This window comes from Ahaetulla prasina, chromosome 1 (assembly GCF_028640845.1).
Source record: "Ahaetulla prasina isolate Xishuangbanna chromosome 1, ASM2864084v1, whole genome shotgun sequence".
Lineage (NCBI taxonomy): Eukaryota > Metazoa > Chordata > Lepidosauria > Squamata > Colubridae > Ahaetulla > Ahaetulla prasina.
The window spans coordinates 128,585,641-128,608,534 of NC_080539.1; the positions used below are offsets into that span (position 1 = coordinate 128,585,641).

The following is a 22,894-nucleotide window of genomic DNA, read 5'->3' on the forward strand; positions in this document are numbered from 1 at the left end:
GTATTAATGTTATTAGCTCCCGTGTAAATGAGGGATAGCTATGTACTGCTGGAATATGCATAAATGTAGTTTTTTCCCAATTAATGCTTTCCTAATATTTGGCCTCTAGTCTTTAAACTATAAATTTTAAGTATCTTAACCTATAGTTTTATATAACAAACCCATGACCTGTTGGGCCATCCTTTGAGACAAAGGTAGTGCCGTGATGTAACCAGAATAAACATTAAATTTTCCCAAATCGTATTGCTGTTGGTTTGCATTTAACAACCTTGATTCAAAAATCGTTGCAGTATAATGCACTAGGAAAGATTTCTGTTGGTTTCCCTATTGACTTTGCTTGTGGGAAGCTGGCCAGGAGCACTGGAAACCATGATCATGTAACTGCGGAGATGCTGCAATGGGCAGAACTTTGTGAATATGCACAGCTCTAAAAGGCCCACATAAATATCTTTTACATATTCTTTAAATTAGTGGATTTGAAGTACGGTAAGTTGACCACTGAAGGAAGGGGGTCAACATACAGTGGTTATCAACATATAGAACAACTATACTAATATGTACACATGCCTCATTTTGTACAACTTTTATTAGAGAATGTCATACAGAAACAGGGAAAGCAGGGAAATTATAGAATACTATATCATACAAAATCAATATTTACGCATGTATTTTTTTCTCATGGTCTGTTCATTCTTTTTGAAAAAATGTCGATTTTAGTTATTCTTTTTATGAAAGTAAGTGGAGAAAGCACTCTCAATGCTGGTTATATCACTCAGAATACCTGGGCATTTTTCCACGGCAAATGACTTTAATTGCCTTATCAAATGATTGACATCCTCTTCTTTCGGAATATCTGCAATTTCTGTGTCCTCACCTAATTCTTCACTTTATTATTCTGCTTCAACATTTGCTTCCAGCATTTTTCTTCTGGGTTGTAACTCATTCCAATTGCTTCTAGGTCAGGTTCATTGCACATTGCCACGTCGTCATCCATTGCAATAAATTTAAAAATCTATACTCCATCAAATCCCTCCATGGGAGGAGGGTTGCCTAGTGGGGATGCAACATCTTGCTCTTGCATTGTAACAAATCCAGCTTTCTTGAAGTGCTTCTGTATAGTTTCAGCCTGAACTTTATTCCAAGCATTTGCTGTGATGACCACCACAAAGTGAAATGATTAAAACAGCTCACATTCATTTTATGATTGTTTGTTTCATTTTATGATTGGCTATTTTTTTAAATCAACCCTGAAAAAGCGAAAAAATGGAAAAAATTAGATCTTTGTGCAATATGTATTATGAAACGAATCCATAATTATCAGTTAAACTGCCAAATCAAAGTCAAAAATATTGATATCCTTCTTGAAAGAAAGAAATTCATTGCTACCAATTCTGCAATTCTGCATTTCACTTTTCTTGCCCTTGGTGCAGACTTGACTCAGCTGGTCAAGGTATAGAGCAGGGATCTCCAACCTTGGCAACTTTAAGACTTGTGGACTTCAACTCCCAGAATTCCTCAGCCAACTTTACTGGCTGAGGAATTCTGGGAATTGAAGTCCACAAGTCTTAAAAGTTGCCAAGGTTGGAGACCTTGGTATAGAGAGTAAATTAATGCTGTGTGTCAAGGCCCAGGCGGTCAAGATACCACTTATAGAGGTGGCCAATATAGAGAGGTTGGCTTTCTATAGCATATGTCCGGTCTATAACAATTAGATCAATTTAGTGTACAAAGAGAAGAGATCGATTATATAGTATCCTGTAATGTTGCAGTGAGCTGCCTTGCATTTATTTTCACTAAAAAGTCAGAATGAAAGTTAAAAAGAAGAGGAAGCTGTTGCAGTTACCTACATAACTGCATCTTGTTTAAAGGGGTGCAGAAGACCAGCAGCAAGGTGCATGGACTCAGTTACAGTGGTAATGAGTACTTCTTTGGAAGACCTGAAAGACCAGGGTAGGGATAGATCATGAAGAAAACTGTATGGTTACTAGAATAATACAATTATTATTATTACATTAAATTATCAATAATTATTGACATCGCAGTACCAGGACATGCCAGAGTTGAAGAAAAAGAACTGGGAAAAAATCACGAAACATCACAACACGAAACATCACAACCATCGAAACTATGTGATTATGGATAAAATGTGTAACAGTGATACCCATTGTCATCGGGGCACTTGGTACTATGCCCAATAATTTTATAAGATACATCAACAAATTGTAGCTTCCTGCAATAACACCAGCAGAACTGCAAAAAACTGCGCTACTTGGAACATCGTACATCTTAAGAAGGTATTTGGTTGATACCTACGACACTGGCAGCAACCATTAGCATCAGTCAATGGTATTTGTGATGCATTTTTGAATGTTCAGTTGACTGAGTTTCTTGTTTAATGAATAAAAGAGATAATAATTACACTCTAGTAATACTACTACTAAATTTGCAGATGATACAACAGTGGTGGGACTGATCTCTGGGGGGGTTGAGTCTGCCTATCGAGATGAGGTGGAACAGCTGCTTTCATGGTGTGGAGAAAATAACTTGGTCCTTAACATAAATAAGACCAAGGAGCTTATAGTGGACTATAGAAGGAATAGATTAGACATCCAGCCCTTGCTTATCAATGGAGACCGAGTGGAGCAAGTGGCCAGTTTTAAGTTTCTGGGTGTTATCATAAAAGAGGACCTGACCTGGAGCACTCACATTACAGCACTGGTCAAAAGAGCCCAGCAGAGATTATACTACCTGAGACTTCTCAGGAAACAACAACTGAATGAAAAACTGCTGGTGGCTTTCTACTGCTGCACCATAGAGAGTATTTTAACTTACTGCATGTGTATGGTTTGCCAACTGCAAGTGGTTCATATTTATGACAGTTGCAGTATCCTGAGGTCCTGTGATCAGCTTTTGCGACCTTCTGACAAGTAAAGTCAGTGGGGAATCCAGATTTATTTAACAACCATGTTACTAACTTAAATGCAATGATTCACTTAACAACTGTGGCAAGAAAATGGGGTAAACCCATTTAAATATCTATGGAGATTCTCAATCATCCAGGTCATGGTTGTCCCAAAGGTGCTTTTTCAAGAGGCAACTGGATTTTCTGGTTTTTCTTTGAAGACATTTTGCTTCTCATCCAAGAAGCTTCTTCAACTCTGACTGGATGGTGGGCCATCACTATCCTTCCATTCTCCACAATCCAGTCAGAGCTGAAGAAGCTTATTTTGAGTAAACCCGTTTAACAATGTTTCACTTAGCAACCTAAATTTTGGGCTCAATTGTCATAACTAGAGGACTATCCCAATTCAAGTACTATCTGCTCTAATGATCTGAATGCATTCTAAATGATGTGATGTTTCCCTAGCTACAGCGTTGAATTTTTCCAATATTTATACCCCACCTATTGTGATTAGAATTTTTATTCATGATCTCAGCAATACAAGCAAGCCATTCAAAAATTCATCACCCCCACCGTCACCCCCTCCAACCGGCAAATGACCCTGTCACAGAAGCAGCTTGAGAATAAAATTACCATTCATTCGCACCAGAGTGCTCAGGTTCTCGGGGTGGGGGTGGGGAAATCCCGTAAAGTTCCCAAGCCTCCCCCGGGCGCCTGTCAAAAAAAAAAAAAAAAAGGACGAACTTCCTACGCAACGTGCTACGCGAAGGATGCATCTAGTCGCGCGCATGCGCGATCGGGTTGATCACCGCCTGCTTCCGAGCTCCGCTCCCCCTCACCAGCAGGCGGGGCGATAACCCTTGTGGAGCGGCTCGGGAGACCCCGGCGTTGGGGCTGCGCCAGTAGGCGCGCGCGCGCGCGCGGCGCCGGCGCCGCCTCCTCCTCCTCCTCGCCTCTCCCCTCCCTGCCTGAGCCGAGTGGATGGGGGCTGGGGTTGGCTGGTGCCAGCAGCGGCGTGAGCGCTCGAGCGGCCGCCATTTTACGCAGGCTCCTGCACATTCTCCGGACACGCTGAGGGAGCGGAGAAGGGGCAGCTCCTTCACTGCGCCCCCACCACCCCCTCCGGAGCTCTCTCGCTCACCATTCATCACCCCCGCCGCTCGCCCACACAGGTCAGCCGCCGCCGGGGATTGTCAAGCCAAGGGGAGGGAGGGAGGGAGTCGGGCATGAAAAAGAGGGGAGCCCCCCAAAAAAATAACTCCCGGGGAGAAGGAGGAGGAGGAGGAGGCGGCGGCGGGCTGGAAACACCCGCGTGAAAAAGGATCCCCGGGGGTAGCCGGCCCTTCGCCCCCCACCCCCCAAAAAAATGAAGCGGGGCTTAAAACAAAGAGGACGGTTTGAGCCAGCGGCCTGTCCGAGTGCAGCGAGTGCCGCCGCTGCTGCCGCCGCCGCCTGCGAGGCATTCTTGACTCCCGGCGGCGGGCTACGCTAGGCCGAAAGGCATGGCGTGGAAGCGGGACCCCATCCGCGTGCTCGCCTGCCTCTGCCAGTCCTCGGAACAGGCTTCCAGCGCCTCATTGTCCGGGCGCCATTCATTGGCCACGAGGCGCCGGTGGGGTGGGGTGGGAAAGGAAGGAGCAGGGCAGGGACTCCCGGCGGCGGCCGCCGATGTGGCGGTGGGGTTAAAGAGTGCGGGGGGTGGGGGCTGCAGCCCGCCTCGGGTTCACGTAAAAAACGGGTGGGCCCGGCGGAGAAGCACGCCTGGGAAAACCGAACTCTCCTCACACAGGAGTTGGTGGGAAACGCATGGCGGGGCGGCGGTGGCAGAGGAGCTGTGATTTGTATGCATTGTTCCGGGGTGGGAGGAGGGACGAGCCGGACAGATGTCGAGCGCTCATTTTCTTCTCTTACCTTCTCTGGCTTTTCCTTTCCCACCCCAACCCCCACCCACAATCCCGCGTGGCGAAATAAGGGCTCAGGGTGTTGCAATTCTTCTCCCGGAGGGGAAAAAAAGTGGGGGGGGGAGAGGGAAAGGCTGCTTTTCCGGGCGGGGGGGGAGCGAGGGAGGGAGGGAAGTCGGTCGCTGGAGGAAGTTGTAAGACATTTGAACGCGCCGAGCACGTGTTTCTCTCAGACTTATGGCGGCAGCCACGGCCACCACCTCGATTGGGCGCGGATTAAGAGAGCGCTTTGTTCCTTTTGGCCTGGCGGCTTAGGCCCTGGCAGAGAGGCGGGAAGGCGACACACTTTGAATGTAGTGGAGAAACGGGTCTCGTGGAGAGGTTAGGCACACAGGGCGGCTAGGGCGAAAGGAGCTAGTGGATGGCTGTATGGCGGTGGTGTCTGCCCGGTTTTCTCTCCCTCCCGCCCTCCGTTTGCTGCTTGTTACTAGTTTAGAAGAGCTGCTTCGGAGCTTTCTAGTAGGGCGTGCTTCAGAGAGACGTGAGTCAGAGAGTTTGGCAGTGGTTTCAGGATATTGCTTTGCGCTATTAGTTCTTTTCATTTGGAAAAATAAGATTTAAAAAAAGATTGTTAAGCTTTCTGATTTCGAAAAGCGGTAGGGAGAGCGGGTTAAAAACTCTGCAAGCATCTTGGAGACAGCTGCATATATTGACACCCGAATTGTTTGGCTTGTAAGGTCTCTAGCTTAATTATGCTTATTGCGTTTGAACAGATATCTGGAAACATGGCTTCTGAACATGTTAATGGGAATGGTACTGAAGAGCCCATGGATACTTCTGCTGCAGTTACCCATTCTGAGCATTTCCAGACATTGCTTGATGCTGGTTTACCACAGAAAGTTGCTGAAAAACTAGATGAAATTTACGTTGCAGGTAAGATGTAAAACTTGCAAATTCACTATTTTCTATTGGACTTTCCTTGCTTTGGGCTAAAATAGCAACTTTTTGTGGTTTCCAAACAAAAAAGTATGGGGACTGCAGTTTTCTTAATTTTTTGGGTGATCAATATTAATATGCAATGTTTCTATTAGTTTAGAGTAGCCTTTGGCATTGAATGAAGGGGTGGTGGTGAGGGCAAGCAGTTGGAATGTAAAGCTTTAGGAATAGTTCATACTGGATTATGGTTGCGTGTCTTTGGAGGACTGTGTAGTGAAGTAGTAATTGCATATGTCTCTTTTTTCTGATTCACTGTTTGGATTCCTGGGTGTAGAGGCTACAGTGTTTTCTGTTATGTCCTGAAGCATAGTTTTGAAGTGCAGTAGAATGGCTGAGAGTTTTCATCAAAGTTACTTTTAGAAACAAACAAGTATTGCCTAATTACTCAGATGCAATAAGTTTTTCTAGGATTTCTTAAGTGTTCAAGTTCCAGAAGGAGTAAAATAGAAATTAATGTTTTTGGCATTTTAGTATGTGAAAAATTCCTAACATTGCAATTAATAACTAGTATCTTGATTTGAGAAGATGCATTTCTGAATATCATAATAGTTAAGTGAGACATCCTAGAATAAAATATTTCTTTTTCCAGGACTAGTTGCTCACAGTGATTTAGATGAAAGAGCTATTGAAGCTTTAAAGGAATTTAATGAAGAAGGTGCACTGGCAGTGCTTCAACAATTTAAAGACAGTGATCTCTCTCATGTTCAGGTAATGTACCATGGAAGTATTTCTGTTTAATTTATTTCAGCATATGTACAGAAACTGCTTGATCCTCAACTGATCCATTATGAAATTTAGTTCATATTTTTTTTAATCCATCTCATTCATTTTTAGAACAAAAGTGCCTTTTTATGTGGCGTCATGAAAACATATAGACAACGAGAAAAACAAGGGACCAAAGTGGCAGATACCAGCAAAGGACCAGATGAGGCAAAAATCAAGGTATGGTGGAAGAAACTTTTTCTTAAGCCCATGGTGCTTTAATAGTATGAATACAGCCACAGGGTGTCGTTCCCCCCCCCCCCCGGAAGATTGATGTCATTCAAAACAAATAATATTACCTGCAATGCTGATTATCAGCTCAGTTTTTATACTTGGAATACATTTTAGTAGTTGTCTCTTATGGATATTTAATCTTCCTTATAAATCCAGGTTTTCTTTCATACCTTTTAAGGGAGGTATGAAAGGGAGCCATTGATAATATACTTTAGGAATATAAAATAAGTTAATTGACACTAGGACAGTACAATCGGCATTCTATACTGATGTTTTTACACTTTACAATGGCACTATGATCTGAAGGATTGATTTATATCTGCTTTTGGAGGATATATGTGAATAACTTATAAATTACTTCATGAAGTTGTAGTGCTACTTCATCAGAAGTGTAACCTAAGATTTGATGTATAAACCAGCAGTTGTAACTACTTATAACATAACCTGATAGTGCAAGTAGTCCAGTATGGCTAATTTTTCAGTGGTTAATGAACAGGATGTGCCTCACTGATCTTGAATTTCTAATATATCTCAGCTGGTTTTAGCAGGAAAAATTACAAAAAATATTCTTATTGTCATGAATAAATCCAGAGTAATATGCTCAATGAAATGATTAAATACTTTGAACGTAACATTTACACATAATATGGATCCATTCCTATGACTTTTTAATTTTTTATTTTGGTTCCATTTTTTCCTTCCTAATTACTGAATTACTAAATTATACTGTTGAGTGAATTGGAAATGTATTTGCTTGCAGGGATGAAATCTTTAGTAGTGTCTAAGGCAGTGGTTCCCAACCTTTTCTTGTTTGAGGCACAACCTTTTCTTGTTTGAGGCACCCTTGGAAAGCCTTTCAAAAGTTCCCGGCACCCTTATAAGGAAATAGATATTTAAAATCTCCGTAGCTCAAAAGTTCCCGGCACCCTCAAAAGATCTCACGGCACCCCTTAGTGCCGCGGCACACTGGTTGGGAACCACTGGTCTAAGGCATAGGTGTAAAACTCACCACGTCACGTTGCCATCATGTGACGTTTCGCAACATTATTCCCTTCGCAGAGCTAGGTGGGTGCGTGACGCATCCAGCCTATAAGCCACCAGTTTGACACCCTGGTCTAAGGGTTGTATGCGTCTATCATCTATCTTACCTATCTATTCCTTTGAGGGAAAGTGAAAATTGTATTTCATAACAAGTTGCAGCAACTTCTGTTGCACTACCTATTGCTTCAGTTGTGCATTCATGTCTTGACCTCATTTCCCTGAAAGGAGGATTCTGCATCCTTCATCTTTTGATCCATAAACTAAATCTCCCAGATTTTCTAATTGAATAAGCATTTGAAATGCAACAGGCAATTGAAGAAGAGTACTGTAAGATATGCATATGGATGTCTAGTAGTGTAGGTCTGCAGAAAATGACATCTGCAAGAATTACTATTTCTTTAGATGTTATATTATTGCTTCACAATCCAAGTTCTCAGATGTTTTACAAGCAATTGGAAAACTTTGTAACAGATCTGACATTAGAAAGATGAGAAATTTTTACTTTTGGCATTACATTGGTTCTTACCCAAGTGGTTTATATTCTGATATTAGATTTGCTAGATAGACTCATTTGACATATCAATTGCATGACCCAATAGGAAAATTAGGTTTAAGGCAATCTTTTAATGTAGGTTGGATAACCTACAGAATAAATAGCTCTATATTAATGGAATATTTTATTAATAATAATTGATAGTACTTGGTTTATAACTCTCTTTGAAGGCTCTTTTGGAGAGAACGGGTTATACACTTGATGTGACAACTGGACAGAGGAAGTATGGTGGTCCTCCACCAGAGTGTGTCTATTCAGGACAACAGCCTTCTGTTGGCACTGAGGTAAGAGATGCAACGTATCAGGAGTATATAGTACGTTTCTCTGTTTAAATCTCACTTCTTGAAAAAAATGTGTTTGATTTGTTACAGATATTTGTAGGTAAAATTCCAAGGATTTATTTGAGGATGAACTAGTTCCATTATTTGAAAAAGCTGGACCTATTTGGGATCTCCGCTTAATGATGGATCCCTGACAGGTCTAAACTGGGATATGCTTTTGTCACTTTTTGTAACAAAGAGGCAGCTCAGGAAGCTGTTAAATTGGTAAGTTTTTCATATTTTCTGTGGTAATTTAAAATCAACAATTGTGATTCCTAATTGTATAAAATGTCTTAATCTGCTTATGTTGTAATGTATAGAACGGAATTGATTTTTAAACCTAGTGGCTTTCAGAAATCTGGGTATTATTACTGAACATATTAAGACTTTTATTATTTCTATTTTGGTTCCATTTTTTCCTTCCTAATTACTGAATTACTAAATTATACTGTTGAGTGAATTGGAAATGTATTTGCTTGCAGGGATGAAATCTTTAGTAGTGTCTAAGGCAGTGGTTCCCAACCTTTTCTTGTTTGAGGCACAACCTTTTCTTGTTTGAGGCACCCTTGGAAAGCCTTTCAAAAGTTCCCGGCACCCTTATAAGGAAATAGATATTTAAAATCTCCGTAGCTCAAAAGTTCCCGGCACCCTCAAAAGATCTCACGGCACCCCTTAGTGCCGCGGCACACTGGTTGGGAACCACTGGTCTAAGGCATAGGTGTAAAACTCACCACGTCACGTTGCCATCATGTGACGTTTCGCAACATTATTCCCTTCGCAGAGCTAGGTGGGTGCGTGACGCATCCAGCCTATAAGCCACCAGTTTGACACCCTGGTCTAAGGGTTGTATGCGTCTATCATCTATCTTACCTATCTATTCCTTTGAGGGAAAGTGAAAATTGTATTTCATAACAAGTTGCAGCAACTTCTGTTGCACTACCTATTGCTTCAGTTGTGCATTCATGTCTTGACCTCATTTCCCTGAAAGGAGGATTCTGCATCCTTCATCTTTTGATCCATAAACTAAATCTCCCAGATTTTCTAATTGAATAAGCATTTGAAATGCAACAGGCAATTGAAGAAGAGTACTGTAAGATATGCATATGGATGTCTAGTAGTGTAGGTCTGCAGAAAATGACATCTGCAAGAATTACTATTTCTTTAGATGTTATATTATTGCTTCACAATCCAAGTTCTCAGATGTTTTACAAGCAATTGGAAAACTTTGTAACAGATCTGACATTAGAAAGATGAGAAATTTTTACTTTTGGCATTACATTGGTTCTTACCCAAGTGGTTTATATTCTGATATTAGATTTGCTAGATAGACTCATTTGACATATCAATTGCATGACCCAATAGGAAAATTAGGTTTAAGGCAATCTTTTAATGTAGGTTGGATAACCTACAGAATAAATAGCTCTATATTAATGGAATATTTTATTAATAATAATTGATAGTACTTGGTTTATAACTCTCTTTGAAGGCTCTTTTGGAGAGAACGGGTTATACACTTGATGTGACAACTGGACAGAGGAAGTATGGTGGTCCTCCACCAGAGTGTGTCTATTCAGGACAACAGCCTTCTGTTGGCACTGAGGTAAGAGATGCAACGTATCAGGAGTATATAGTACGTTTCTCTGTTTAAATCTCACTTCTTGAAAAAAATGTGTTTGATTTGTTACAGATATTTGTAGGTAAAATTCCAAGGGATTTATTTGAGGATGAACTAGTTCCATTATTTGAAAAAGCTGGACCTATTTGGGATCTCCGCTTAATGATGGATCCCCTGACAGGTCTAAACCGGGGATATGCTTTTGTCACTTTTTGTAACAAAGAGGCAGCTCAGGAAGCTGTTAAATTGGTAAGTTTTTCATATTTTCTGTGGTAATTTAAAATCAACAATTGTGATTCCTAATTGTATAAAATGTCTTAATCTGCTTATGTTGTAATGTATAGAACGGAATTGATTTTTAAACCTAGTGGCTTTCAGAAATCTGGGTATTATTACTGAACATATTAAGACTTTTATTATTTCTATTTGTAATACTCAGCATATGATATTTTTACCATACAGCTATTTAAAGGCCAGGAATGAGAGTTTATTTTTAAAGAGCGGGATATTTATCCCACTCTAGTTTTCAATAATATATGCATCTTACTGAGGACTTACTGTAAGTCCTGAGAAGTAGCTTGCTCAGAAACAAATTCAGTTGGGCTTATTTTATAGTAAATGTGTTACATTTCTATATAACTGGCATAGAAACTACAGGAATATGTTAAAATTGTGTATTAGGTAAAACGGTCTGGTATTTTTCTCTAGTACCATGACTGACCATTAGTAAATTTAAGCACACCCCAATTTCCCAACAGAATAGAGAAAATATTGATAAATTCGTTAAAGGTCCTACTAAGTGTAACCTTTACTTGCATAACTTTAAATAGTGCTGCTGTTTTCTGTCCTTTATGTAGTTTCCTACAATCCTATTAGTGTTTGACTATGGTTAGGTGTGAAATATGATTTATTCTCTATGGTTAAAAAAAACCTGACTTGTGGAATTTTCTGGGAAATGATAGATTTCTATAGAAGCTTGGGTGCTACAGATTTGAGTGGTTGGCATATATTATTTGGTGTTATATTGGAAGCATGAAATTTGAGTATTGAAAAAAGATACTTCTGCTTTATTCAGGGGATTTGTTAGTTTCAACAACAACAAAAAATATTTTGATTAGAGAAAGATCAACAATTTAATTTATTGGAAACTTTACAGATGATGATATTGCGGTTAGAAAGGGTAGCTTATGAAAAGAAGGCAATTACGATGTAACTTTGGAGAGAAGGGCAAATTATAAATGTATCTAAATTACTTTCAGGAAAATTTTATAATCTTTTCTATTTTTTCTCTACTGCTTTTTTATTTTTATTTTCTTTTATAATTTTTACTTTGTTAAAAACATTCAATAATAAAAAACAATTAAAATCAACAACACAGTATCCAGTAAAACTTATAGGAGTGCAGTGGTTCACATGGTTAGGATGCTGGGTTGGAGGGTAGCAAGTCCACATTTTAGACGCTAATACTATTGTGCGGCGGGGTGAGCTCCAGGCATTTGCACTGGATCCTTCCTTGACAGGGGCATGAAAGGATCCCCATGGGCATTTCCCCCCCCCCCCCCGGCAATGGTGATGTCACTGACTAATCAACCTGGAACCGCCTTAAACAGTGCCTCCAACACTCCAAGTTGAGGACTAGCTGTATATTGTTTCTTGTGAGTTAAATTAAAGACTCAGCAGGTAATATGACAGTGACTGAAAATGTCACTGTCTAGGTGACACCTAGGCCCACTGTTTGGGCCTAGGTTTGTCATGCCACTGAATCTCTGGATTTTACATTGAAAAGTAAAAACTTTAAGCTTTCTGGTGAAAACAGCTATGTAGTTTTCTTGACATTAGTATGTGAGTGATTTGTTAGTGTTGTCTTCTGGGGTTATCGTGGGATTTTTCTAGTTGTTTTCCATCTAAGCCAGTAACCAGGCCTTGTCCCTATAGCTTTATTTAAAAACTTTATTTAAAGCTTTATTTAAAAAGTAAGACAATTCTACCCGAACTAAGCAAGAGTTAATATTAATCACAAGTTATGTGTCATTAGTTCAAATGAGTTTATGAAGTCTGGCTCTAACCTTAAATTAATCCTCTTCTGTTGACAGGGGAAATGAGTTGTCTAGTTACTAAAGTTTAAAAAATTACTAAGTATCCATCTGTCCATTCATCCAAAGCAGAGAACGTACCTAATAGTCCTACCTCTTATTTTTCTTCACAACAGGAGCCCTGTCATATAGATTGGCTGAGAGAGATTAGCCCAAAGTTGTCCATCTGGCTTTCATGGCTAAGTGAGCCTCGAACTCAGTTTTTGGTTTCTAGGCAAAAACTTAACTAAACCAACCTGGCTCTTTTTCATTCATACTTGTTAATTCACTCAGAAGAATGCCTCTATTTTACTTTAGATGAAATGTAACTTAAATAGGAACCCTGCTGCAACATAAGCTAATGTTTGGTTCTGTTATTGCTAAGTGTCATACTTATTGGAAGTCACTATTCAGATCCCACTTGTTCCAGCAGATGTTTGGCTGCTATTAGATTGTATCAGATTTTCCATGTTCTGAGGTCAAGTTTGCCCTATATTTTTTCCATGTATCTTCTTGTTAGAAATGAATTTTGGAAACTTTTTGTTGACCTGTAGTAGTAATAGATTGCAAATACTGTTTGTAGCCTGGAGTTTATTATGTGCTAGAGTTATTAGTCTTTACACTGGCTTAACAATTCTTTGTCGTTAGTGGTCTTAGTACCTTCATTCTTAAATGTAGCAAAAGGCCCTCTGATGGCCTTTACAATTGAGAACAAATTTTCATGTAAGAGAAAGAGTTGGACAACATTCAAGACACTTAAGCATATGAGCCAAACTCATCAAGTATAATTGGGTGCAAGAGTAAGCTTGTAAGAGTAATTTGTTATATAACTTTCTTTCTTTTAGTATAACAATCATGAAATTCGTTCTGGGAAACATATTGGAGTATGTATCTCTGTGGCCAATAATAGGCTCTTTGTTGGCTCTATCCCTAAGAGTAAAACCAAGGAGCAAATTGTAGAAGAATTTAGTAAAGTAACAGGTAAGTTGCTAGGTGCTAATAATGTAACTTATTAAAGTGATCTGTGATGAACCTTATCACCATCTTTCGGCTGATGTTGGATGATGATGACATTTGTAAACTGAGATCATAAGGGATAAAGTTGAGAGAAAGATATGGGAACTGTTTAAGAAACAAGTTTGAGAGACCATTCCAGATTTATTTCAGCATTTGCATTGCATGCTCTGGTAATGGAGTTTTGAAACAGCCATCATTTTAGAGGGGGCATTTTGTTCTTGTCATATAAGCTGTAAAGCATTTAAAACATGGTGTCCAACCTTTTGGCTTGCCTGTGCCGCATTGAGTAAAGAGGAAATTCCTTGATCCGTATATAAAATATAACAAAGTTAATGTATATAAATCACATGATGTTGAAAGATCTTATGGAAAGCATGCAGCCAATAGGCTGTGGTTTGGACATTCCTGATATAGAAAATTTAATGACATCACAGCAACTTGTTGTCAATGGTCCATCTTGGCATAGTGTGACATAAATACCATATTTATTGATTGAACTGTTTCACTGGGCTCCATGTCCAAACCCATGTACGTGCTTTGTGCATCAGCTCTAATCTTTTATCCTTTGAAATTGGGGCTGATACTCTTTATTAAATAATAGTTTAGATGGGAATTTAAGTTTCTTTATTTCATTTTTTATTTTTAATAAATGTTATACTCGATAACTAATGGTTCAGTTAAATGTATATGACTGGCTTCAATTTCAGAGGGTCTCACAGATGTAATATTATATCACCAACCTGATGACAAAAAAAAGAACAGAGGCTTTTGTTTCCTTGAATATGAAGATCACAAAACAGCAGCTCAAGCCAGGCGTAGGTTAATGAGTGGAAAAGTGAAAGTTTGGGGTAATGTTGTTACAGTTGAATGGGCTGACCCCATAGAAGATCCAGATCCTGAAGTGATGGCAAAGGTAAATTTACAAAAGCAGTGAAAATTGCATGCATTTGTTTCTGCTCTTTTGCAAACATTGTGACTGTTGATATACATCATAAGGACATAGATTCTGTTCTGTAAAATAGCGTATTTAATATTTACTGCTCCTGCTCTGAATGGGATGTTTTACACAAAATAATTCATGCAAATTATATAATCTGTTTTCATAGAAGTTTCCAGTAGCTATTGGTTACTTCTGTGATGCTGTTTCATATTTTAGTTTTTGTTATTTAACAACATGTCATAAAAACATTTTCATCCTTGGAATATGAAATATTCCCTAAGCCCCTTTTTTATTTGATCTCGTAGTACCTTAATTCATCGATAAAACAGCGTTCACTAGGTTTTAGTTTTCCTACAGGGGTTAGAATTTGACCTTGCCAAAAGATATGAGCGCATTTTTTAATATGGGGGATCCCTTGTCAACCTTCCGCCATTCCCATTTTTGCTATGGCAGTGAATACTCTGCTACAGCATAGTATTCAGTACTGTCACTTTATTTTCTTAAATTTCTGGTTTTAATGTTAGATTCCCAATGTGATCTGTTTTCTTTGATTGTCTCCCTTGATTTTTCTGAGCAAAGGTTACAGCCAGCTTTTCAGTGAACACAAACCACAGGGATTCCTCACAGGCTCAAACTTAGCATTAGCAATAATGAGTTTTTCAGGGAACTTAGTTAATTTGCATGGAAATGAATCCTGGGCTCACCTTTTATTTATAGAAAGGCTCCTCTTCATTAATAGTGTTTGACTCAGTGGAAAGATTTGTTATCCTCCTGAATGTGTTATTTCCTTCTAAAGCTTCAACACCTCCAGTATTGTCTTTAAAAGTCCTTTGACTCTGGGATGACTTAGAAGGAGCAAATACTCCTCCTGGCTTCTTGTAGAGTCATGTTTACCTCCAAATTGTTGAGACTAACAATGTTGATAGATTTGGGATAGCAGAAAGGAATTTCGTAATAGAATAGAATAGAATAGAATAGAATAGAATAGAATAGAATAGAATAGAATAGAATAGAATTCTTTATTGGCCAAGTGTGATTGGACACACAAGGAATTTGTCTTGGTGCTCTCGGGGTACATAAAAGAAAAGATACATTCGTCAAGAATCATAAGGTACAACACTTAATGATAGTCATAGGAAACAAACAATATAGGAGGCCCAGAGACAGGGGTTGTTCCTCTGCCCTGGTCCTATTAGATCTCTCAGCGGCTTTTGATACCATCGACCATGGTATCTTGCTGCACCGGTTGGAGAGTTTGGGAGTGGGAGGCACTGTTTACCGGTGGTTCTCCTCCTATCTCTCTGACCGGTCACAGACGGTGTTGACGGGGGCAGAGATCGACCGCGAGGCGCCTTACTTGTGGGGTGCCACAGGGGTCGATTCTCTCGCCTCTCCTGTTCAACATCTATATGAAGCCACTGGGCGAGATCATCAGTGGCTTTGGGGTGAGATACCAACTGTACGCTGACGACACGCAGCTGTACTTTTCCACCCCAGGCCACCCCAACGAAGCTGTTGAAGTGCTGTCCCGGTGCTTGGAAGCTGTACGGGTCTGGATGGGGAGAACCAGGCTCAAGCTCAATCCCTCCAAGACGGAGTGGCTGTGGATGCCGGCACCCCGGTACAGTCAGCTGCAGCTGCAGCTGACTGTTGGGGGTGAGTCATTGGCCCCAATGGAAAGGGTGCACAACTTGGGTGTTCTCCTGGATGGACGGCTGCCGTTTGAAGATCATTTGACGGCCGTCTCCAGGAGAGCTTTTCACCAGGTTTGCCAGTTGCGCCCCTTCCTTGACTGGGATGCCTTATGCACGGTCACTCATGCTCTTGTTACCTCTCGCTTGGATTATTGCAATGCTCTCTACATGGGGCTCCCCTTGAAGTGCACTTGGAGGCTTCAGTTAGTCCAGAATGCAGCTGCGTGGGTGATAGAGGGAGCCGCACGCGGCGCTCATGTAACACCACTCCTGCGCAGGCTGCACTGGCTGCCTGTGGTCTTTCGGGTGCACTTTTAAGGTTTTGGTCACTACCTTTAAAGCGCTCCATGGCTTGGGGCCTGGGTACCTACGGGACCGCCTACTGTTACCTTACGCCTCCCACCGACCCATATGCTCACAAAGAGGGGGACTTCTCAGGGTGCCGTCCGCCAAGCAATGTTGGCTGGCGGCCCCCAGGGGAAGATCCTTCTCTGTGGGGGCTCCTACCCTCTGGAACAAACTTCCCCCTGGCTTGCGCCAATTGCCTGACCTTCGGATCTTTCGCCGCGAGCTGAAGACGTATTTATTTACTCGCGCGGGGCTGGCTTAAATTTTAAATTTTTAAATTTTAAATTTTTAGATGAATTTTAAGGGTTTTAGATTTTAAATGTTTTAAATCTCGGCCAATTTTATAATAAGTTTTTTAATTGTCTGTTTTAATTGTATATTGCTATTGTTTTTATTCTGGCTGTAAACCGCCCTGAGTCCTTCGGGAGAAGGGCGGTATAAAAGTCTAATAAATAATAATAAAATAATAATAATAAATCTTAAGGATACCAGCAACAAGGTTACGGTCATACAGAGTTCATTACTTAGACATTGTACTATGAAATTTAATTCAATATTGAGTGGAGATTAGTTATTAGTGAACGAATGTTCTGTTTTTTTGCTTGGGCATGCATTAAACTAGTATTGGTGAGCTGAATAGTCATAACTGGCACAGATTCAGAGAGTGATTTAAACTTCTGATCTTGGTGAGAAACTTTTGTTTAGCCTTAATATCCTGATTTATCTAAATGATGCTGCGCTAAATTCTATACCTGTGACTGGTGGGGCTTTTGTTAATTACTGATATTAAGTTCCACTTTTATTTCAGAATTTCAGGAACAAGTACCTGATCAGTTTGGGACTTTTTGCTAAAGCAAATAATATCTTCGCATCTCTGTTGTAGCAGTTAAACCTTAGCTCCATAAATAAATTGATAATATAAAAATAATTTATTAAATGTGTATGCTGCCCAACTCCTTTTTCTGAGTAGGTCATAACAAACTGAACAAAGAAATTACAATAAAACCAAGAGAAAAAGATAAAGGAGTCCCTATGGATTTTACTCTGGTAGTCATTGCCGACTATAGCAATAGGGGGCAGTGTTCTTCTCCGTTTCAAGGCCATTGAGCCAGTGTTGTACAAAGACATTTCCACATCAAGTGGCCAGCATGACATCATAGAGCACTATTACCTCTCCACCAAAGTAGTGTCTATTTATCTGTTTGTATGGTTTCAAACTGCTAGGTAGGCAGGAGCTGGAGCAAAGAGGCACTCAACCTGTTTTGTGGCACCTGGGTCTCGAACCTGGGCTGCTGGCTTTCCATCTGACAAGCCCAATGTCTTCACTGCTGAGCCACTATGCCCCTCTCCCCCCAAAAAAATAAACAAGAAAAGGAGGAAAAATGTTTCCCTTGTCAAAGGCCTAGGTAAAAAACATATTATTGAAAACTAATGAGACTGGGGCGGGGAGATGCTGCTACAGAGGGCCAGGTATGAGTACCATTTGTTCAGCATTATAACTTTGAACAGAAAACTACGTGTACTGTAAACAATCGGTGACCATCAGAAATCCCGCAAGTAATTTGATCCATGCCACGTAGGGCTTTAAAGGTGATAGCAAGTAGCTTGAATTGAATGCACTGAAGCCAGTACAGCTCACACAACAATGGTGTTATATGGGAATATTGCAGTGTGCCCAAAACTACATAAGTTGCCACATTCTGGCCAGTTGAAGCTTCTGAATGCGCTTCATAGCCCTCAGAATGCATTGCAGTAGTTCAGTTAAGAAAATTATTTGTAAATTAAGTAACTTTTGGTTTGTGTCCAGTTATAACTTACCCACAATTACTTTTTGAAAAAAAGCTAAATATATCTAATATGTATGCTTGTTTTATTTGAAATAATATACTGGTTGTACTAAGCTAACACAATGCTTTGTTTTAGGTAAAAGTGTTATTTGTACGGAATCTTGCAAATTCAGTCACAGAAGAAATACTAGAAAAGGCTTTTAGTCAATTTGGAAAACTGGAGAGGGTGAAAAAGCTAAAAGATTATGCTTTTATTCATTTTGATGAGCGTGATGGTGCTGTAAAGGTATGTTTTTATTTCCAGTTTCATTTATTTAGTAGATTTAGTGAATTCAAAGTGGCATACATTTCTTGATTTTCCCATTGTAACTATGTAAGTGGGTTTGGCCTGAGAAGGCGTGACTATCCCATAGTTCCCCACCTACCTTTCATGTGTAAGGCAGAAGTAGCATTTGTCGTCTCCTGGTATCTAGTCTTAACATCTTAACTACAACATAAAATTAACTCTGGTATTTATCACATTGATACTCTGCTGCAATCATGAATAGACTCTTAGTGGCAATTTCTTTGGAAATCTGTGATAAACTTAAAATTTATGCTAAAATTTTATGTTGTCAGGTTTTGGATTCTCTTTATTACTAAGAAATAAGGGAAGGTTTAATTATCCTCTCAATAATGTGCCAATTTAAAGCCATTAGTTCTCATTGTCCTCGTGAATAATCTGAATAATTGTTGAGTTAACAAGACCAACTGTTACCAGGACAGTAAATAAGTAAACTAAAGTAAATTATACTAAGTAAATCAGTTTGCCTCACATTTACGCTGTTGTCAAATTCTACAAAAAATATTATGAAATAAAGTATGAAGTGGGTACTATGACCTTTGTTAATACTCATTCCAAAATATACTGAAATTCTGCTCCTAATGTTCATTCTTGGTTTTCATGGTTGCAGAGAATATTTCTAAATCTTACGCATTGAAAAATTAAGAAATAGACTAACATGGCCTTCAGTGGGAGAGGCAATGATCTTGTGTGTTCTGCATAGTACCATTGGTATTTTTCCTACAGTACTTAAAGTTTGTGTGCTATATTTGTAAGAGTACTTTGGTAAGAATGATTACAAATTATATTCTTTATAGGCTATGGAAGGAATGAATGGCAAAGATTTAGAAGGAGAAAATATAGAAATTGTGTTTGCAAAGCCACCAGATCAGAAAAGGAAAGAACGGAAAGCACAGAGACAAGCTGCCAAAAATCAAATGTAAGGATGGAAAGCATGATTTTAATAATGCATTTAGCACCTCCTTATATGTAGAATTCTTGTGTTAAAGCATAATGTACCTGTTAATGGTTATATTGTAATGAGACAGAAAATATATGTATACTTGAATTCTATGATGATAGTTGTCAGTATATCACCTTTTTAATTCATGCTTTTCCTAGGATATAAGTGCTGGTCTTTTGATCTGTTGATAGAATAACTGTTAACAGATTAATACCTATTGATAAAATAGAATCCCATTCTGTACGAGGATTATCTCAGTTAGATTTGGTCAAGCGAAAATTCTTTCCCCTTCTCAAAAGAAATAATATAGGAATGGGGAGCAGTAATTGACATGTTGGTCATGAGAAAAATTTTCTAAATCATAGAAAGCAATATTCTTCTTGAGTCAAACTTACACAAAATATTAAAGAACATTTCTCTTGGCTAGTTGAATAAAACCAGAAGAGTATAGGAATGTTTGATCAATGCATTTCTGGTTAGAAAGACCAGCTTTTGTGATGTGAAAATATTTGTGGGCAGCTTGTATTTTTTAAAATATAGGCTGCCATGCTTATATATATATTTGTAATAGCCTAGTTGCATCTCCATCAATCTTTCAGAGACAATAGTAGATTGATATTTATTTACACATAAAGATACACATCTCATAGCAAACACCTCTGGGCAGTTTCCATTATTAAAACCACAATTAGTATACTGCAAATATACTGGTAATCCTCATTTACTGAATGCCTAGTTAAATGACTGTTATACCAGCATTGAAAAAGTAGGTTTATGACTGGTACTCAAACTTGGAGCCAATGCAGTTATCACATGTTTGGGATAGAGATTGGGATTGGGATACTTTGCAGCCAGTATGCATTTATGAAGGTTACAGCATCCCACATAATCATAATTTGTGACCAGGTTGTTAGTGGGTAAGCCAGATTTGCTTAACTACTGTGATTCAGCAGTCAAGGGGGATGCCGGCAGAAAGTCAAAAGTCAAGGTCATGTAATGTCAATCTTAATAACCGACAGTGATTTGCTTAATGACTGCAGCAGAAGTGACATAAATAATTTGCTGTAAAAAATTGGGGAGGAGAGAATGCAAATTAGCTGTAACTTGTAGATATGTTAGAACCATAATAACAAGCCAAAATTTATATAGCCCTTCTAAAATGTAATCTATTATGGCTTCCATCAAACTCAGTTTTGGAAGTGTTCAAATAATCTTAACATGAATTTACTGTATTTTTCGGAGTTAAGATGCACCGGAGTATAAAACACACCTTAGCTTTTGGGGAGGAAAATAAGAAAAAGCTGATTGGCAGGTGGATTGGCCTCCCGGAGTACCCCCAATCAGCTATTCCCAGAGGTGAATTTTAGCAACAGGTTCCTTGGTTGTGAGCTCTGTGCCTTGCTTTTTTTTTTTTTTTGCTTTTTTTTTTCTGCCTCTGAAAGCCTCCAAAACAGAACTTCAGAAAAAAAGCCTCTAAAACTTCTTTTAGCCTTTGAAACCTCCATTTGAGAAGTTGCCTAGGCTACATTCGGAGTATAAGACACACCCAGATTTTCACCCTCCTTTTGGAGGGTGAAAAAAAAAATAGGGTATTTAAAGTGTATGAATCAGATTTGTATTTTTAATAGTTAAAATACACACTTGCCTGCTGCATAAGTTGTATGAAACTATTTTTATAGCGTGAGTTTTGCTTATCTCTTGTTTTAGTAGTAGGGTATATAGTGTCTCTTTTTCACATATGTTACCCTAAGCTGTTTCAACTTTAAACACACACACAAAAATAAAAAGTTACCAACTAATCCCAACACACACAAAATCTAAATAGGGTATTAAAAACCCACGTTATTAAAATCTCACCTATTGAAAGCATTTTAGATTTCTAAAGGCAGATCGACTTAATGAAAAAGGACATTTCTGGATATCCGTGCTGCACATAAGAACACTGTCCCTTTTATAGCTGCCTTAATCTACATAATGGAAAACATTTCTATAGCATTGATTGCTACACATTTTGGTTCAATTATAAGACTTCTTGCATTCTATTTCCTGGACAGTTGTTTTGCTCTCTTGCTCATCTTGATGCATATAGATCAGAGATGAGGAATCACCAACCTGTGGGGCTACTGTCCAGGTCCTTAGAATTTTTCTGCATTATCCATAGCTTATTCTTTTGAGGGGCAGACTTGGTACTTAGGCTATCCTTCTCTTGCATTGAGAAAGCAGATAATGACAGAGAGTGGCTATGCATTTGCCTTGTAGCTGTTCAAAACTATATTTTAATGGTCTTTCAATAATGGAAATGTTCTGTATTTTTTCATTTTTTTTTTGCAAAATTTTACTGATTTATGATGAAATGCTTTGAATGTTCCTTGTAAAACATTATTTTTCCCTTTCTATAGCAGTTCTTATTTCTAATTTAGTTTTGGGTGTTTTTATCTTAATTTGAAGGACAAACTCTAAGTACTATTTTGTTGCCCTTGATATGGAAAGGGAGAGAAAAAATGTGCAGGTAGTCCTTGACTTAAAACATTTATTTATCAACTGTTCAAAGTTACAGCAGCACTGAAAAAGTGACAACCAATTCTCATGCTTAGGACTGTTTTAGCATCCTTAGAATCATGATTGCAATTTGGATGCTTGACAAGTGCATGAATTTATGATGATTGCAAAGTCTTGAGTCACATGATTGTGATTTGAGATCTTCCCAGACTGCTTCCTACAAGCAAAATCAGTGGGGAAGCCAGATTTGCTTAACTATTGTATGATTCACTTAACTACATTGGTTTGCTTAAAAACAATGGCAAAAAATAATAAATTGGTTGCAACTCACTGAACACTTCACTTAATGATGGAAATTCTGGTTCCAATTCATTTATTCATTCAATTTTTATAGCCGCCCATCTCAATCACTGCCTCTGCTACTTACATCCAAAACAAATATACACAGCAACAAGATAGTCATGCAGTTAACAGTAAAGCCATGTTTTACTTTATGTGCCCCAGGTTTGGGAAAACAATTCCGTTTTAAACATTTATGAAAGGCCAACAGGAATATTCTGTTGGCCTTTCATAAATTTTCATTCTCTGAGGGGAGGATATTCCAACCACAGACTAGGGGCAACTGCGGAAAAGCCTCTTCTATTCTCTGCCACTTTGACACTCTTTGTGGCTGATGAGATCTGTAGCACGCCCAACCTGCTAGATAGATGGAATTGGACGAGAAGAGACTCTTGGAAAAAGGCTATTGTAAGTTAAGGACTACCTGTATTTTAGCTTGTCTGACAGTCTATTTTGGCAACCTGGCCCAGTGTGAGAGGAAGGGAGTATGTGAGTGGCAGGCCCACGCACGTGCGCAGCTCCATTCATGCAAGTACCAGGTACTTGGCTCGCATGCCCCATTCCTTCGAGTTGAGGGTGCTGCTTATG

General features: G+C 39.2%; 1 protein-coding gene and 1 long non-coding RNA gene across 4 annotated transcripts in view; one reads left to right on the forward strand and one right to left on the reverse strand.

Annotated features, from left to right (window-relative positions):
* Positions 1-568: 568 nt before the first annotated feature.
* LOC131194516 (uncharacterized) lies at positions 569-4,920 on the reverse strand. Of its 2 annotated transcripts, XR_009154210.1 has the most exons (3): positions 4,814-4,920; positions 3,536-3,616; positions 569-1,247 (listed from the first exon to the last, which is right to left on the reverse strand). It is a non-coding gene; the product is annotated as an uncharacterized LOC131194516 (long non-coding RNA). The 2 variants fall into 2 exon arrangements; XR_009154209.1 differs by lacking the exon at positions 4,814-4,920 and having other exon boundaries at positions 3,536-3,675.
* The window catches only part of SYNCRIP (synaptotagmin binding cytoplasmic RNA interacting protein), a 20,892-nt gene continuing 1,937 nt past the window's right edge, over positions 3,940-22,894 (forward strand). Inside the window, exons 1-10 of one of the 2 annotated variants that reach the window (XM_058175576.1) lie at positions 3,940-4,074; positions 5,577-5,736; positions 6,389-6,507; positions 6,634-6,741; positions 8,560-8,673; positions 10,397-10,573; positions 13,242-13,377; positions 14,121-14,326; positions 18,319-18,468; positions 19,323-19,444. In XM_058175576.1, coding sequence (XP_058031559.1) covers positions 5,589-5,736; positions 6,389-6,507; positions 6,634-6,741; positions 8,560-8,673; positions 10,397-10,573; positions 13,242-13,377; positions 14,121-14,326; positions 18,319-18,468; positions 19,323-19,444 — 1,280 coding nt within the window. In that variant the 5' untranslated portion in view covers positions 3,940-4,074; positions 5,577-5,588. Of the gene's footprint in view, positions 4,075-5,576; positions 5,737-6,388; positions 6,508-6,633; positions 6,742-8,559; positions 8,674-10,165; positions 10,310-10,396; positions 10,574-13,241; positions 13,378-14,120; positions 14,327-18,318; positions 18,469-19,322; positions 19,445-22,894 lie in introns of those variants that run through there. The other variant, XM_058175567.1, reaches the window with a different exon arrangement.